Here is a 16,935-nt window from a genome sequence, read left to right as displayed (position 1 = left end):
GTGTCCCCGGTGTCGCTCAGTGCAGGGGTGACATCCCCGCGCCACTGTCGCTGTCGCTTCCTGGGGGCTCCCGGCGGAGGGGCGACATTCCCGGCTGGGCATTGCCGGTTCGACATTCCCGGCTGGGCATTCCCGGCTGGGCATTCCCGGTTCGACATTCCCGGTTCGACATTCCCGGCTGGGCATTGCCGGTTCGGATTGCAGGTTCAATGTTCCCGGTCTGGCATTCCCGGTTGGGTATTCCCTGCTTGGCATTCCCGGTTCGACATTCCCAGCTGGGCATTCCCGGTCCGACATTGCCGGTCCAACATTCCCGGTTCGGATTGCAGGCTGGGCATTCTGGGCTGGACATTCCCGGTTCGGATTCCCAGTTCAGATTCTGGGCTGGGCATTCCCGGTTGGAATTCCCGGTTCCACATTCCCGGTCTGGCATTCCTGGTTCGGATTCCCGATTCCGCATTCAGGTTGGGCATTCCCGGTTTGGATTCCGGGCTGAACATTCCCGGCTGGGCATTCCCGGTTCAGCATTCCCGGTTCGACAATCCCAGTTGGACATTCCCAGTTCGGATTCCTGGTTGGGCATTCCCTTCTCGGCATTCCCTGTCTGGCATTCCCGGTTCGGATTCCCGGTCTGATATTCCCGGCTGAGATTCCCGGTTGGGCATTCCCCGGTTCGGATTCCGGTCTGGCATTCCCGGTTCGTACTCCCGGCTCGGATTCCCGGCGCTCCCAGGCGGCTCCGCGCCGGCCGAGCCCCGAAGCCGCCGAACCGGCTCTGCCAGCCGGGAACCGGCTGCGACAGCTCCGCGGGGTGGCACCGCCACCGCCACCGGGAGGGCACACCGGGAGGGACCGCGGCACCGGGAGGGCACACCGGAACGCGGCAGCGCCGCTCCGGTGGGCGCAGCGGGAATCCGGGCTCGGGATGCAGCTCCGCGCGGGCGCCCCGGGAATTTCGGAACAGCAGCTCCAGGTGGGAACCCCGGGAATTCCGGGGCAGCGGCTCCGGGAGACCCCACCGGGAATTCCGGGGCAGCGGCTCCGGGAGATCCCACCGGGAATTCCGGGCTGCAGCACCCCCGGGAATCCCGGGGCAAACCCAGCGCTCGGGCGGGATTCGGGCTTGGATTTGCCGGGAATTCCGGGATGAACCCACGCGGCTCCTCGTGCTGCCGCCACCGCTCGGGGCTCGGGGACATCCCGGGGGCGGCGGTGGCACCGCGGCGTCCCCAAAGCGGGGCCGGTGTCCCCAGAGCGGGGCCGGTGTCCCCAAAGCGGGGCCGGTGTCCCCGAGGCGGCAGCGGGGCAGGAAGCGCCGTTGGGGCCGCGGGTGACTTGGCATTTCCTGAGAGCTCTGGGGCTTTTTTTTTTTCTTTGGTGGCTTTGCACAAGCGACAGCGGTGACAAAAAGGGGGGGCCCCCCTCGGCACCCCCTCCCCGCAGCCCGTTCCGGCCCCGCTGCGCCGGCGCCGCTCCCACGGCTGCGGGGCCATGGACGGCCGCGGGCACCCCCGGGGACAGGTACCGGCGCTGGGGACACGGGGACAGCCCCGGCGCGTCCCCAGGGACACTCGGGGGGGAGCGGGAAGCGCGGGGGAGGCGGATTTTGGGGTCCCCGCCCCGTTGTGGGGGAGCCTGCGGGATCCCGGAAAAGGGGGGACGGTGCCCGTGGGGATGGGGGACTCGGGGTGCTCAGGGATGGGGTGACCCTAAAAGCGCCACACTAGGGTGTTCAGGGTACTGGGGTGACCCCCAGGTGCTGCATCGGGGCGTGGGTGTCCCCAAGGTGCCGCAGTGGGGTGCACAGGGATGTGGGTGACCCCAAATTGATGCTTTGGAGGGCCCGGGGCTGTGAGTGATCCCAAAGGGTGCTCAGGGATGGGGGTGACCCTAAAAGTGTCACACTGGGGTGCTCAGGGATGGGGTGACCCTAAAGGCGTCACACTGGGGTGCTCAGGGACTCGAGTGACACTAAATGTGCCACACCAGGATGCTGAGGGACATAGGGCACCCCAAAAATGCACTGTTGGGGTGCTCAAGGACTGGGGTGACCCCAGGGTGCCACACTGGGGTGCTCAGGGACGTGGGACACCTGGAGGTGGCACCTTGGGGTGCCCAGCCTGGGTGAGTCCCCTCTGTCCCCCTCTGTCCGCGCTGTCCCCATTGCACAACCCCAGATGGGCCGGGCAGGGCCTGCTGTGCCCTGATTGGCTGCAGGGACAGGTGCTCTGCGAGCTGATTGGCCAGTGAGTTCCACAGGTTTGTGCTGGCCTCTGATTGGTTAGTGGTTTCCCAGGTTGTGCAGTTCTGGGTTCTGATTGGTCAGAGGCTTCACAGGTTGTGCGGTTCTGCGCTGTGATTGGTCAGTGGCTCCCAGGGGTGTGTCACACACCTGAGAGGGCGGGGCTGGTTTCTCTGGCTGTGATTGACCAATCCCTGCAGGCTGGGGCTATGGAGAGCCGTGATTGGCTGCCGCCTCTAGCCCTGCCCTCCCTTGCAGAAGGACCTGTCCTACCTGCAGCAGTGGCTGGAGGCCTTCGTCACCAGCTTCGAGAGGGTCATCGCCCTGCCCTCGCTGGAGCCCCGCAGGTGGGACCCCAAAACCCTGCGGGGACCCCGCTGAGTCACCCCAAACAGCCCTGAGGGACCCCAAACACCCTCCGAGTGACCCCAGACACCCTCCGAGTGATCCCCCAGGGATGACCCCAGCACCCATGGATGATCCCTCTGAGTGACCTCCAGCATCCCTGGGTGGCCTCCAACACCCCTGGGTGACCCCAGCGCCCCTAAATGTCCTGCCCAAGTGATCCCCCGCACCCCTGGATGACCCCAAGAGCCCTGAGTGACCCCTGCAGGTGACCCTCAACACTTCTGAGAAACCTCCAACATCCCTGAGTGACCCCTGTAGATGACCCCAGCAACCTGAGTGACCACCCCTGGCTGACCCTAACATCCCTGAGTGACCCCCAACACCTCCAAGTGACCCCTGCAGGAGACCCTCAACACCTCTGAGTGGCCTCCAGCACCTCTGGATGACCCCAACATCCCAGAGTGCCCCCCAACACCGCCGAGTGACCACCCTGGATGACCCCTAGCATCCCTGGCTGACCCCAATATCCCTGAGCAACACCCCCGAGTGTCCCCTGTAGGTGACCCCAGCACCCCCGAGTGTCCCCCCAAGCCCTCGTGTGTCCCCACACCCCCCGTGGGGCCCCAGCCGTGCCGCTGTGGGCGTTGTGGCTCCTCATCCGCCCGCCGTGGTCGGAGCCATCCGGTGCCTCGGGCAGGGGGGCCCTGGGGACAGCCAGGGGTGACATCCTGCACCCCGATCCCGGCCAGGCCTGAGGAGCCGGGCTCCGAGATCCCGGCGCTGCCGCGGGAGGTGCTGCAGGTGCTGAGCCAGCGGCTGGGACACTGCGTGGCCCTGGGGACACAGGGGACGGGGCTGGGCCAGGCCCTGCTGCTGCTCAAGTTCTTCATCATCATCTGCAGGTGGGTGACCCCAAATCCCTCTGCCCCCGCTTCGTCCCGGGCTCCCAGCACGAAGCAGCCCCAGCGCTGGGGGTTCTGCGTCCCCTCCAGGTCCCCGTTTGTCCCAAAGCGTTGGGTGGCTTTGGGGGTGTGCGGTCCCCACCCCAAAAAAATCCCCATAGAATTCCTCCCTGAGGGGAATCACCCCACTGTGAAATCTGGGATCCCCCCAGTCGCAGCATCCCCTCTAAAGTGCATGAAAAATTTTACAAAACTTGAAAAATATAATAATAATAATAATAATAATAATAATAATAATAATAATAATAATAATAATAATAATAAAATTATGTTATTATTATTATTATTTAGTAGTAGTAGTGAAAATAATATTATTATTATTTAATAATAGTAGTAATACTAATAGTAGTAAGAGTAATAGTCATAATACTGGCCGTAATTATAATAATGCAAAATAACAAAATATTTCAAAAATAATAATAATTATTATTATTATTATTATCATAAAATAGAAATATTATATACTATTTATATTTTTATATTTTAAAAATAATTATAAATTGTAAATATTTTGCAATATCAATAATAATAATGCAAAATAACAAAATATTTTAAAAATAGAGTAATTTAAAAATAGCGTTATTGCTCCTCAGAATTGTCATTCCCTCAATGTAATGCCCCTCCAAAAGTGCATCATGTCTCTAAAAGTAATAATTAGAAAGTCGTGACTATTAATAATAATATTGTTTAATAATGTAATCTAATAAAAATATAATAATTTTAAACCATCATTCCCCCCAAATTCCATCATTCCCTCCCAGGGGAGTACCCTCCCTAAAATGCATTATATATTTTTTAAAAAATTGAAAATAATTACTATTATTGATAGTTAATATATTGAATGGTAATACTGAATATAATAATAAATAATATAATGTAATGTAATGAAAATATAAGAATAGGAAACCATTCTTCTCCCCAAAATTCCATCATTCCCCCCAAACTGCATCACATCTCTAAAAAAAAGTTATTTTTATTATGAATAACAAAAAAATTAATAACACAACATAACATAATAAAAATTGTGTAAAATATAAGAAATTTTTATGGCATTTTCCCTGCCCCAAACACTTTATTCCCCCCAAAATTTCCCCCTTCCCGTATTTCCTCCCCAGCCGTGCAGGTCAATTCCCGATGTTTTCCCTTCCAGGAACCTGGAGAACATCCAGCCCGACCGGAGCCCCGGCTGCCTCCCGCACGTGCTGCGGCTGCTGCGGCTCTGCGGGAGCCAGGTGGGAAAAGGGAACGGAATGGGAACGGGAGTGGGAGCGGGAACGGGAATGGGAGCGGGAACGGGAGTGGGAGCAGCAATGGGAGCGGGAATGGGAGCAGGAACGGGAGCGGGAGCGGGAACGGGAGTGGGAACGGGAATGGGAACGGGAATGGGAGCGGGAACGGGAATGGGAGTGGGAACGGTAGTGGGAGCAGCAATGGGAACGGGAATGGGAGCGGGAGTGGGAATGGGAGTGGGAGAGGTAATAGGAATGGGAGTGGGAACGGGAGTGGAAACAGGAGCAGGAACAGGAGTGGGAGCAGGAATCGAACAGGAATGGGAGAGGGAGCGGGAGCAGGAACGGGAATAGGAGAGGGAGCAGGAGTGGGAACGGGAGTGGAAGGAGGAGTGGGAATGGGAGTGGGAATAGGAGTGGGAACGGTAACAGAGGGGGAATGGGAGTGGGAGTGGGAACAGGAACAGGAATGGGAGAGGGAATGGGAACAGGAGTGGGAGTGGGAACGGGAACAGGAATGGGAGAGGGAATGGGAACAGGAGTGGGAGTGGGAACGGGAACAGGAATGGGAGTGGGAATGGGAGCGGGAGCAGCAACGGGAACGGGAATGGGAGTAGGAATGGAACAGGAAGGTGAGTGGAAACAGGAGCAGGAACGGGAGTGGGAGCAGGAATCGAACAGGAATGGGAGAGGGAGCGGGAGCAGGAACGGGAATAGGAGAGGGAGCAGGAGTGGGAACAGGAGAGGGAACGGGAGTGGAAGGAGGAGTGGGAATGGGAGTGGGAACGGGAACAGAGGGGGAATGGGAGTGGGAGTGGGAACAGGAACAGGAATGGGAGAGGGAATGGGAACAGGAGTGGGAGTGGGAACAGGAACAGGAATGGGAGTGGGAATGGGAGTGGGAGCAGCAACGGGAATGGGAATGGGAGTAGGAATGGAACAGGAAGGTGAGTGGAAACAGGAGCAGGAACGGGAGTGGGAGCAAGAATGGGAGAGGGAGCGGGAATGGGAACGGGAGTGGGAACAGGAGAGGGAACGAGAGTGGAAGGAGGAGCGGGAATGGGAACAGGAGCAGGAAGGGGAGTGGGAATGGGAACACGAGTAGGAACGGGAATGGGAACAGGAGCAGGAACAGGAAGGGGAACGGGAGTGGGAATGGGAACGGGAAGGGGATGGGAAGGGGAACGGGAGTGGGAATGGGAACAGGAGCGGGAAGGGGAATGGGAGTGGGAGCAGGAACAGGAATGGAATCAGTCGAAGGAATGGGAATTGGAACAGTCATGGGAACATGAGTGGGAGTGGGAGTGGGAATGGGAACAGTAATGGGAATGGGCACAGGAATAGGAAGGGGAGTGGGAAGGGGAATGGGAACAGTCATGATAATGGGAGTGGGAATGGGAATGGGCACAGGAATGGGAACGGGAATGGGGAGTGGGAAGGGCAACAGGAATGGGAAGGGTCATGGAAATCTGAATGGGGACAGGAATGGGAACAAACATGGGAATGGGAATAGGAAATGGATTGGGAATAGGACTGGGAACAGGCCTGGGAATGGGAATGGGCAGGGCCTGACTGGCTGGGGAGGAGCTCAGCACTCATTGGTCACTGAGTCCACGCATTCTGTGAGTCTGGGCTCTGATTGGTCAGGAGCTCTACAGGTTATGGTGCTGGGATTTGATTGGTGAGTGAGTCCACAGGCTGTGTGACTGAGTTCCGATTGGTCAGCAGGTCTCTAGGTTATGTTATTCTGGTTGGCGATTGGTCCATGAATCCGTGGCTTCTATCATTCTTAATGTTGATTGGTTGAAAGCTGTACAGGTTGTGTTGCTCTGTAATTTGATTGGTTCATGTTCCGCAGCTGGTGCTGATTGGCCAAGAGCCTTGCAGTGACAGGTGCTGATTGGTCAGTGCAGCTCTGGGTTCTGATTGGTCAGCAGCCGTACAGGTTGTGTGAATCTGGCTGCTGATTGGTCAGCACATCCCAGCTTGTGCTGCTCTGGTCTCTGATTGGTATATTGATTGATTGATTGATTGATTGATTGATTGATTGATGATCTCATTCTCCCCACAAAGCGGAATTTCCTCCCCCAAAAAGCTCATCCCATTTTTGGAGTGTGTCAGGGATTAAAGCTTGGCTTTCCCGGCAGCTGCGGAGCCTCCCGGGGGACGAGCAGAGCCGGGCACAGCTGGAAAATGGGGCACAGCTGGAAAAGGGGACACAGCCAGTAAATGGGACACAGCTGGAGAGCCATGGAAATGGGGCACAGCTGGAAAATGGGGCACAGATGGAGAAGAGGACACAGCTGGAGAAGGGAACACGGCCAGAAAATGGGGCACAGCTGGAGAGCCGGGCACAGCTGGAGAACGGGATGCTGCACGCCCTGCACCTCTGCGAGTGCTTCCTCGACCCCTACCAGACCTGGCGGCGGCAGCTGAGCGGGTGAGGGACCCCCCTGCATCCCAAAATCCCTCCCCAGTCCTGGATCCCCCCCTCACCCCTCTCCCTTTCCAGGGAATCCATCAGTGCCAAGGAGAAGAGCAAATACAAGTTCGCCCCCGCCCCGCTGCCCCCCGAGTTCGGTGCCTTTTTCCAAGGTAAAATTGGGATTTGGGAATGGGGAGGGTTGGTGTGGGATCCCTAAATAGGGAGAGTGTCCAGGGATGGGGGGGGTGGGATCAGGGAATATTTATAGAATCCATGGAGGGATGTTGTATTCAGAGGTAGGTATTGATCCAAGGACCTTAAAGGATCCCATATCTGCTCCAGGTTGTCCTGTGCTTATCCCACAAATCTGGGATTCCATGCCTGCTCCAGGTTATTCTGTATTATCCCACACCTGCTCCAGGTTGTCCTGTGCTTATCCCACAGATATGGGGTCCAATATCTGCTGGTTATCCTGTATTATCCCACAAATCTGGGATCCCACACCTGCTCCAGGTTATCCTGTGCTTATCCCACAGATAGGGGATCTCATATCTGCTCCAGGTTATCCTGTATTATCCCACAGATATGGAATGCCACACCTGCCCCAGGTTATCCTGTGTTATCCCACAAATCTGGGATCCCTGGTTGTCCTGCACTTATCCCACAGATAGGGTATCTCATATCTGCTCCAGGTTATCCTGTATTATCCCACAAATATGGGATCTCACACCTGTTCAGGTTATCCTGCATTATCCCACAAATCTGGGATCCCACACCTGTTCAGGTTATCCTGTATTATCCCACAAATATGAGATCCCACACCTGTTCAGGTTATCCTGTATTATCCCACAGACATGGGATCCCACACCTGCTCCAGATTATCCTGTACCTATCCCAGGACTATTATAGGATTCCAAGGCAAATATAGGATGCTGTTCCAGGTTATCCTACACCTGCCCCAGAAATTTGGGATCCCGTACCTGCTCCCGTGTCCTGGCAAGAGGAGCAGGATCCCAGAGCAGGAGTTAAGCCCAGCAGCACCTGCAGAACCCGCAGAAATCAACACAAAGGGGGATTTTTATCAGGGAAGCCCCAAAAATCCCCGTTTAGAGGCAGCACCGTTGCAAAAATCCCCCAGAACTCCGTGCCATAAACCCCCAGCTGAACCTGAGGTGGGCAGAAATCCCCTTTTTTGGGGCCAAAACCCCGTCCCTGGCACAACCAGAGCTGGAAAACGCGGAGCATCCTCATCCTCTCCATCAGCAGCAGGGTCCAGCACCCCCATGGGGTGGATTTGGGTAGGAAAGGGATTTTTCTCTGTTTTTTGGGGTGAAAAAAGGATTTTTCCCTATTTTTGGCTAGAAAAGGACCTTTTTCTGTGTGGTTTTGGGGTTTTTTTGTTTTGCTGTTTGCTCCTGTGATGAAATCCTTCCCTCCTCATCCTCACAGAGAGTTTCCAAGGCGGGAAGCAGCTCCCAGAAACAATCCAGCTCCGGATTATCCATCTTTTTGGAGCCATCCTCTCCGGATCCAAGGTACCCTTGGCAGCTCCTCATTCCAGGCATAAACCCCAAAGTTTTGTTCATTCCAAGGCTGGAATTAAACCATTGAATTTTCCAAAGCTTTTAAAAATCCTGTTTAATATTCCATCCCTAAATTTGGTGGGATCAGCTCAGAAACGTAAATTAAGTAATTAAATTGAAGAAGTAAATTAAACATTCAGAGATTAAAGATTCAGATTTCAGAAATGTTAAATTAAGTAATTAAATTGAAGAATTAAATTGAAGTATTACAATAAATAAAATAAAATAAAACAAAATAATAAAACAAGACAAAATAATTTAAAATTAAATAAAATTAAAGTATTAAAATAAATAATTAAATAAAATAAAGCAAAATAATAAAACAAGACAAAATAGTTAAAATTTAAATACAACTAAAGTGTTAAATAATAAAATAAAATAAAATAAAATAAAATAAAATAAAATAAAACAAAATAATGAAACAAGACAAAATAATTTAAAATGAAATAAAATTATTTTAAACACTTATTAAATTAGGAATTAAAGAATGAAGTAGAACAAATAAAATAATAAAATAAAACTAAAAAATTAAATAAAATAATACTGTTAATGAAATAAAAGAAATAATAAAATAAACCAAAAAATTTAAATAATTAAGTTAAATAATTAAATTATTGAATAGTTAAAGTATTAAATGAAGTTATTTTAAAACTTAAATGTATTAAAAACTAAAGTTATAAATATATTTATAACTTTATAATACTTAAACTTCATTTAAACTTAATTATTAAATACTTAAATATAATAAATAAATTACTGAAGTAAATTATTTTCCTGGACTATCACATTAAACTGTCAAAATTAATTAAATAATTAAGTAATGGGAAGATTTTAAGCTGAAGCTGCTGCTTCTAGTCCAGTTCAGCTCTGGGCTGGAAACTCCTTGGAATATAATATAATATAATATAATATAATATAATATAATATAATATAATATAATATAATATAATATAATATAATATAATATAATATAATATAATATAATATAATATAATATAATATAATATAATATAATATAATATAATATAATATAATATAATATAATATAATATAATATAATATAATATAATATAATATGATATGATATGATATGATATAATATAATATAAATATTTGGACCCAAAATCAGTTTTAACTTCCGCAGCAACCAAAAATCAATTCAATCAATGACTTCAAAATTGGCTTTAAAACAATTCACACCCCCGGGGTAAAATCTGCAGCGCTGGGGGTCTGGGCTCAGTAAACAACGGGCTCAGTGCAGGGCTCAGTGCAGGGCTCAGTGCCACGGGTGACACAATTCCCCCCGTTCCCATCCCCGCAGCCCAACGCGCTCCAGGCCATCACGCCCGCGGCTCTGGACGTTCTCCTGGGGGTTCTGCAGCGCGGTGGCGGCGGGGCCGCGGCGTCGCCGGCGCTGCTGGAGGTGACGCTGCGCTCCGTGGTGGCGGCGGTGCACGTCCTGCACGGCTCCAGCCCCGGCGCCGGCCCCGTGTCCCTGCGGAGCCTCCTGGACGGCTTCTTCAGGGTGCTCAACTCCCACCTGCCCGCGCCGCCCGGCGGCCTCATCGCCCTGCGCGTGCTCATGCTGGGTAGGTGGGGAGCGGGATGTGGGGTGTGGGGATGTGGGGTGGGATGGGGCTGAGACAGGCTGGCTGTCTGTCTGTCTGTGTGTGTGTGTCTGTAGATGCCATCCCGGCCATGCTGAGCTGCCAGGACCGGCCGGTGCTCCAGGCCGTGTTCCTCAGCAACAACTGCTTCGAGCACATCATCCGCCTGCTCCAGAACAGCAAGGTATGGGGTGGCACCGCAGTGTCCTCATCCCCATCCCCTGTTCCTCATCCTCATCCTTGTCCTCATCTCCATCTCCATCTCCATCATCATCCCTATCCTCATTTTCGTCCTTGTCACCTTTCTGATGCTAAACAAACCTGAGATAGGGTGACACCAACTTTGGATACATTCATCGCCATCCTCACCCTTTCCTTTCCCTTCCCTTTCCTTTCCCTTTCCTTTCCCCTTTCCTCTTTAAATGATCCAGGGACTGACATTTGGTGACACCAGGGTTTGCCACCTTCATCTCCATCCTCGCCCTTCCCAGCTCTGACTGACCATGGGACAGAGTGATCTGTCCCTTTTGGGGACCCCGGGGTTGGGCACCTCCATCTTCATCTCCATCTCCATCCTCACCATTTCTGGATCTGAATGATGCTGGGACACATCCCTGGGGTGGGGAACCTCCAGAGCCCCTCCCAGTGTCCCATGCCCACCCGTGTCCCACAGCTCTACCTCGGCAGCTCGCAGGAGGCGGGTGAAGCCCAGGACGAGATTCCCACACGGAATGGGGATGGACTCCAGCAGGTACCCATGACCCAACCACCACCCCTGGTGGGCTGTGTCCCCTCATTCCCATGTCCCAGCAGGTACCCATGACCCAACCACCACCCCTGGTGGGCTGTGTCCCCTCATTCCCACGTCCCAGCAGGTACCCATGACCCAACCACCACCCCTGGTGGGCTGTGTCCCCTCATTCCCATGTCCCAGCAGGTACCCATGACCCAACCACCGCCCCTGGTGGGCTGTGTCCCCTCATCCCCACGTCCCAGCAGGTACCCATGACCCAACCACCACCCCTGGTGGGCTGTGTCCCCTCATCCCCACGTCCCCATTCCCGTGTCCCCGCAGGTCAGTGCCAGCAGCTCCGACACCATCGCTGTCCACGCCCTCAGGGTGCTCACGGCCATCATGAGCAACTCGCCCTCGGCCAAGGTGGGCAGGGGACCTCCCCTGAGGAGGACACCACAAAACCAGAGGGATTTGGGTGTTTTCACCCGGGCTGAGGTGGCTCAGCCCCAGGTGACAGCTGGCACTGTCCCTGTGCCTCCAGGAGGTGTTCAAGGAGCGCATTGGCTACACCCACCTCTACGAGGTGCTGAGGAGCCAGGGCCAGCCCACCCAGCATCTGCTCCAGGAGCTCCTCAACATGGTGAGCATTCCCACTTTTCCTGAATCCTGGGCAAAGCTGTCGGCACTGGGTGGATCTCAGCCCCATTCTGAGCCCCCCATCCTCTCCACTCTGCTGGTTTCTCAGCAGCTTGCTCCCAACGGGTCCTGGGTCCATCTTTCACTCGGAGTTGTGCTTGGGTTTGGGAGTTTTGAGCCCTGTTGGATGTGGAGCTGCTCACTCTGGTACTGCTGGACACAGGAGGGTCTCCAAGGTGCTTCATGCATGAGGGTCTCTGAGATCCTTGTTTCGTGGAGGCCTCCAAGGCACTTCAGGCACAGAGATTCTTAATGCTCCAAGATTCTGGATGCACAAGAATCCTCAGAATGCTTGGTGCATGAGGATCTCCAAGATCCTTGATACACGGAGGTCTCCAAGATCCTTGATGCTTGGGGTCCCCCAAAATTCTGGATGTGCAGTATCTCCAAAACTATTAATGCATGGGAGTCTCCAAGACCCTAATCCATGAGGATCTCCAAGATCCTTGGTGCATGGGGGTACATAAGATTCTTGATGCATGGAGTCTCCAGAATTCTTCATGCACTGGATCTCCAAAAGGATTGTTGCATAAAGGTCTCTGACATACTTGATGCACCAGGGTCTCCAAGGTCTTTAATCCATGAGACCCCTTGATGTCTGGGGTCGTCAAACTCTGGCTGCATGGGAGTCTCCAAGATTCTGGATGTGCAAGGGCCTACGCAAGGTCTCTGCCTGCGATGGATCCATCCCTCTCCAAGCACTGGAGCTGCACCAACCCCTTCTTGTGTCCCTGCAGGCAGTGGAGGGCGACCACAGCTCCTTCCCAGTGCTTCCCATCCGCAACGAGCAGCCCCTGCTGATCCTGCTGGCGTGGCTGCCGGCGCTGGAGTGCCGGGATCTCCAGCAGTTCCTGTCGGCGTGGCTGCGGCGCCTCTGCGAGGCCTCCCTGCCCAGCCGCCTCACCTGCGTCAAGGCGGGCATGGTGGGCTCCCTGCTGGCCGCCCTGGCCACCGAGCCAGCTCTTCCCAGCGCCTGCTCCCAAAACCTGCTGGAGCTGCTGCGCTCCCTGGGCAGCCTCTCCATCCGGCCCGGGGAGCTGCGGCAGCTCCTGCGGCTGCTGCGGCGCGAGCGGGGCCGGGGGCCGCATCCCTACGTGGCTCCGGTCATCCGGGCGCTGTCCGGCATGGCCAGGGGCGAGGGGCCTCCCCGGGCGCTGCAGAGCTTCGACCTGAGCCCCGGCATGGCTGGCATCATGGTGCCCACCATCCAGAAGTGGCCCGGCGGCGCCTTCGCCTTCCACGCCTGGCTGTGCCTGAGCGAGGAGGAGCCGGAGCCGCCAGCGAGGCCGAAGAGGAGGCAGCTCTACAGGTGATGCTCGCTGGAGGGGGAGAGGGGAGGGTGGGGAGGGGCAGCAGCACCGTCCCCACCGTGGTTTTCTCCATGGTTTTCTCCACCAGCTTCTTCACGGCGGGCGGGACGGGCTTCGAGGCGTTCTTCACCGCGGGCGGCGTGCTGGTGGTGGCCGTGTGCACCAAGAAGGATTACATGACAGTGGCACTGCCCGAGGTTGCCTTCAATGACTCTGCTTGGGTGAGGATCATCCCCATCCCCGTCCCTGTCCCCATCAGGGACACCACAACGCCCTGATGTCCCTCTCTGTCCCCCCAGCACTGCGTTGACATTGTCCACGTTGCCGGCCGCCGGCCCTTCGGCCAGAACATCGTCAGCATCTACGCCGACGGACAGCTGCGGAAAACGGCACAGCTCCGCTTCCCCTCCCTCCACGAGGTGGGCGATCCTCCCAGCACCCCCCAGACCCTTCAGCATGGCCTCCCTGGGGGCTGCGTGTGACCCCTTCTCCCTCACAGTCCTTCACCTCCTGCTGCATCGGCTCTGCTGGCCACCGGACCACCACGACGGCCGCCGCCGCTGCCAGCCACCCTCCGGCACCCCACGGGCCAGAGCTGGTCTTCACCCAACACCCCGTGCTGGGGCGCTCCCAGTCCGTCCCTGCCACCCTCGGTCCCCACTCCTGGACCCCCACCCAGCTGCCCACGGAGGGGGTGGTGGCCACCACGGCAGCGGGAAGCCAGGACACGGAGTGGGGCAGCCCCACCTCGCTGGAGGGCCACCTGGGCTCCGTGGCCATCTTCTGTGAGGCTCTGCAGCAAGCCCAGGTCAAGGCTCTCTTCTGTGCAGGTGTGTCAGGGTGGCGCATGCAGGATGTCCCCTGGGTGCTGGTGGTGACCGGGGTCTCCTCCACCACGTCCCAGCTCACCCCAGCCCTCTCCTCCAGGACCAAATGTCACATCCCCGTTCACACTGGAAGGGGACCTGGTGGAGCTCAGCAGTAAACTCTTGCTGTACTACACCCCCCAGGTGAGTTGAGGTGTCCCACCCCCCTGGGGACAGGGACAGCGCTGGTGGACCCTGTGCCACCAGGGACGTGTCCAGGAGCATAAGGATGCTCCCCTGGTGTTCTTTTCCAGGCCTGCAGGAACAACATCTGCCTGGACCTCTCCCCCAGCCACAGCTTGGACGGGAGGCTGACGGGACACAAGGTGGTCAACTGGGACATCAAGGTAGGCAGGGCACAGGGTGACCTGTCCACCCCATGGCCTGGAGGGAGGGTGTCCCTCCTGGGGCACTGTCCCAGGGCAGGACCCCCACAGGTCCCCTGGACCCTGCAGGGACTCTCCCTGTGGTATTGTGTCCACCGTGACCCATCTGTCCCATGGGTCCTCATCATCCAGGGTGGACACTGTGGGTGGCGCAGGGGAACGGGTGACTTTTGGGGACCCCAGCTGCCATGGACTTCCTCCTCCTCCTCCACACTGGTGTCACCACCCAGCAAAGCCTCTCCTTCCCTCCCCCAGGACGTGGTCAACTGCGTGGGTGGGATGGGGGTGCTCCTGCCCCTGCTCGAGCAGGTGGTGTCCAAGACAGAGGAGCCTGAGGATGAGCAGGAGACCAACGACCTGGTGGGGCCGGAGCTGACGTCCTCCAGGAACGCCCCGGGCATGCTCATCCCACTGGGAAAGTCCTCAGGTGAGGAGTTCAGGGGGTGGGAAGCAGGAGCTGTCCTGCTGGGGTGGCTGGAGGTGACTGCAGAGGGGTTCCTGGACCTGGCAGGTGTCCACCACGGGCAGGACAGGTCTTGCCTGAGGCTCCAGGAGTTACAGGGTAATGGAAGAACCCCTTGGGATATTGTTATGACTCAGTTAGTCACAAACAAACAGTTCTGGGATGGTGAGGGTGGCTCCAGGAACCTTTGGCGTGGGTGGAACGTGCTTTCTCCTGACATCCAGCTGCTCATTCCCAAGCTGAAAGCAGCAGAGACTTCCATCGTCTTAAATCTGGAGAAAGCAGGAGAACAGGGTGAAAAGTTTGGAGACACAGCAGCTGGGATCTCCAGGCAGTTTGGGTTCGGGGGGGCCTGGGGCTCACAGCTCCTGGTGCCCTGCAGAGAGCAGGCTGGAGAGGAACAGCGTGGCCGCCTTCCTGCTGCTGGTGAAGAACTTCCTGCGGAACCACGCCGTGAACCAGGAGAGCCTGGTGCAGTGCCACGGGCCGGCCATCATCGGAGCGCTGCTGCACAAGGTCTGGGAGGCTCCCAAAACCCCGTCCCACCGTCCCTGCCATTCCCAAGGGGCTGGAAGTGTCCCCTGTCACCCGTGACAGGTCCCTGGCACGCTGCTGGACATGAGCACCCTGGTGGCCTCGCAGATCCTCATGGAGCAGGTGGCCTCCGAGGGCAGCGGGTTCCTGCTGCACCTCCTCTACCAACACCTGCTCTTTGATTTCCGCATCTGGAGCAACAGCGACTTCGCCGTGCGCTTAGGTGGGAGCAGGGACCGCCTGGGAATGTCCATCCCACGGGATGGGATCCTGACACCCATCCCACCCATGGGACCCTGACACCTTCTCCCTGCAGGTCACATCCAGTACCTGGCCAGCGTGGTCAAGGACCACAAGCAGCGCATCCGCAAGAAGTACGGGGTGCAGTTCATCCTGGACTCCATCCGGATCTACTACGGGTCAGCTGCCCCACGGGGCTGGAATCCTGGAATGCTGACAGGGTGGGATTGAGGGTGGGCTTCACCCCTGGGAGCTGTGGTTTGGCTAAACACCACTTTTGTGGGATAACGTCTCTCCTACCAGAGTGAGAGCATTGTGGTGGGTTCAGGACCTTCCATGTCCCATCCCAGCTCCAAAATCCACCCCCAGCAGCCACCAAGAGTGTGGTGGCTTCTGCAACAAGCACACCCAAATGTGTGGGGTGGCAGAAGATCCCTGGAGCTCCTCAGGCTTTGTGTTGGGATTTGGGACGATGCTGGCAGTGGGTGGTTGGTGACAAGGGACACATCCCCACGCATGTCTGTTGATCAACACCTCCAGGGAGAAGACCGCGGCCACCGATGACATCAGGACGGTGCAGACATCCCTTTTCAGCCTGGTGAAGGATTTCTTCTGCAGGAGCTTCTCCGGGGAGGAGATGCAGAGCTTGCTGAACTACCTGGCAGGGGCACAGGATGAGCAGCAGGTGTGTCACCGGCCACGCCATGGTCCCCACAGCCCTCAGCGAATCATGGGATGGGGAGAAGGCACTGAGATCCCAGTGGGACACTCGGAGGGCAGTGGACAACCATCCCGGTGCCCTGCAGGTGTGTGGGGCGCTGGAGGTGATCCACAGCCTGCTGAAGGGCTCCCCAGCCCAGGAGCAGCTCTTCGCCTTCCTCTTCGAGCCGGGCCACGTGGAGCTGCTCTTCTCCCTGCTGGTGCAGAAGAGGTTCTCGGATGAAGTGAGGGAAAGGGTCTTCAAGGTAGGGCAGGTCCCCAGCGCCACCTCCTGCTGCCCCCAGCAGGGATGTCACAGCCAGGTGGCCTCCTGTCGCTGTCCCACCAGGTCCTCTACAAGATGCTGAAGTACGAGAAGGTCCCCGAGCGCAGCAAGAGCCGCCTGAAGCTGAAGGACATCGGGTACCACGGGCTCATCTCCTACCTCAGCGACATTCCCGGCTCCATGCTGCTCTTCCGCTGCCTCTCGGAGCAGGTCCTGGGGGCAGGTACCGTGTGCCAGACAAACCAGGCCACCATCCCAGCCATGGTGTCATTGCTGGTGGCTTCCCACGAGGCTCGGCTGGGCTTGGTGGCTTTTGGGGACAG

General features: G+C 55.7%; 1 protein-coding gene across 3 annotated transcripts in view; it reads left to right on the top strand.

Annotated features, from left to right (window-relative positions):
• NBEAL2 (neurobeachin like 2) overlaps positions 1-16,935 on the top strand; it is a 31,185-nt gene that overhangs the window by 2,686 nt on the left and 11,564 nt on the right. For 2 of the 3 annotated variants that reach the window (XM_063167539.1, XM_063167413.1), the window contains exons 2-25: positions 2,501-2,589; positions 3,340-3,492; positions 4,703-4,784; positions 6,929-7,221; positions 7,294-7,376; positions 8,656-8,741; positions 10,111-10,378; positions 10,474-10,580; positions 11,070-11,147; positions 11,472-11,555; positions 11,674-11,772; positions 12,566-13,137; positions 13,227-13,359; positions 13,438-13,557; positions 13,638-13,968; positions 14,066-14,148; positions 14,259-14,351; positions 14,646-14,817; positions 15,236-15,369; positions 15,451-15,610; positions 15,704-15,806; positions 16,168-16,312; positions 16,434-16,592; positions 16,676-16,835. In XM_063167539.1, the coding sequence (XP_063023609.1) occupies positions 2,501-2,589; positions 3,340-3,492; positions 4,703-4,784; positions 6,929-7,221; positions 7,294-7,376; positions 8,656-8,741; positions 10,111-10,378; positions 10,474-10,580; positions 11,070-11,147; positions 11,472-11,555; positions 11,674-11,772; positions 12,566-13,137; positions 13,227-13,359; positions 13,438-13,557; positions 13,638-13,968; positions 14,066-14,148; positions 14,259-14,351; positions 14,646-14,817; positions 15,236-15,369; positions 15,451-15,610; positions 15,704-15,806; positions 16,168-16,312; positions 16,434-16,592; positions 16,676-16,835 (3,787 nt within the window). Of the gene's footprint in view, positions 1-913; positions 974-2,500; positions 2,590-3,339; positions 3,493-4,702; positions 4,785-6,928; positions 7,222-7,293; positions 7,377-8,655; positions 8,742-10,110; positions 10,379-10,473; positions 10,581-11,069; positions 11,148-11,471; positions 11,556-11,673; positions 11,773-12,565; positions 13,138-13,226; positions 13,360-13,437; positions 13,558-13,637; positions 13,969-14,065; positions 14,149-14,258; positions 14,352-14,645; positions 14,818-15,235; positions 15,370-15,450; positions 15,611-15,703; positions 15,807-16,167; positions 16,313-16,433; positions 16,593-16,675; positions 16,836-16,935 lie in introns of those variants that run through there. The other variant, XM_063167499.1, reaches the window with a different exon arrangement.

This window comes from Melospiza melodia, chromosome 1 (genome assembly GCF_035770615.1).
Source record: "Melospiza melodia melodia isolate bMelMel2 chromosome 1, bMelMel2.pri, whole genome shotgun sequence".
NCBI lineage: Eukaryota > Metazoa > Chordata > Aves > Passeriformes > Passerellidae > Melospiza > Melospiza melodia.
Note: the sequence above shows the minus strand (reverse complement) of the source record. Positions and strands in the feature narration are given on the sequence as shown.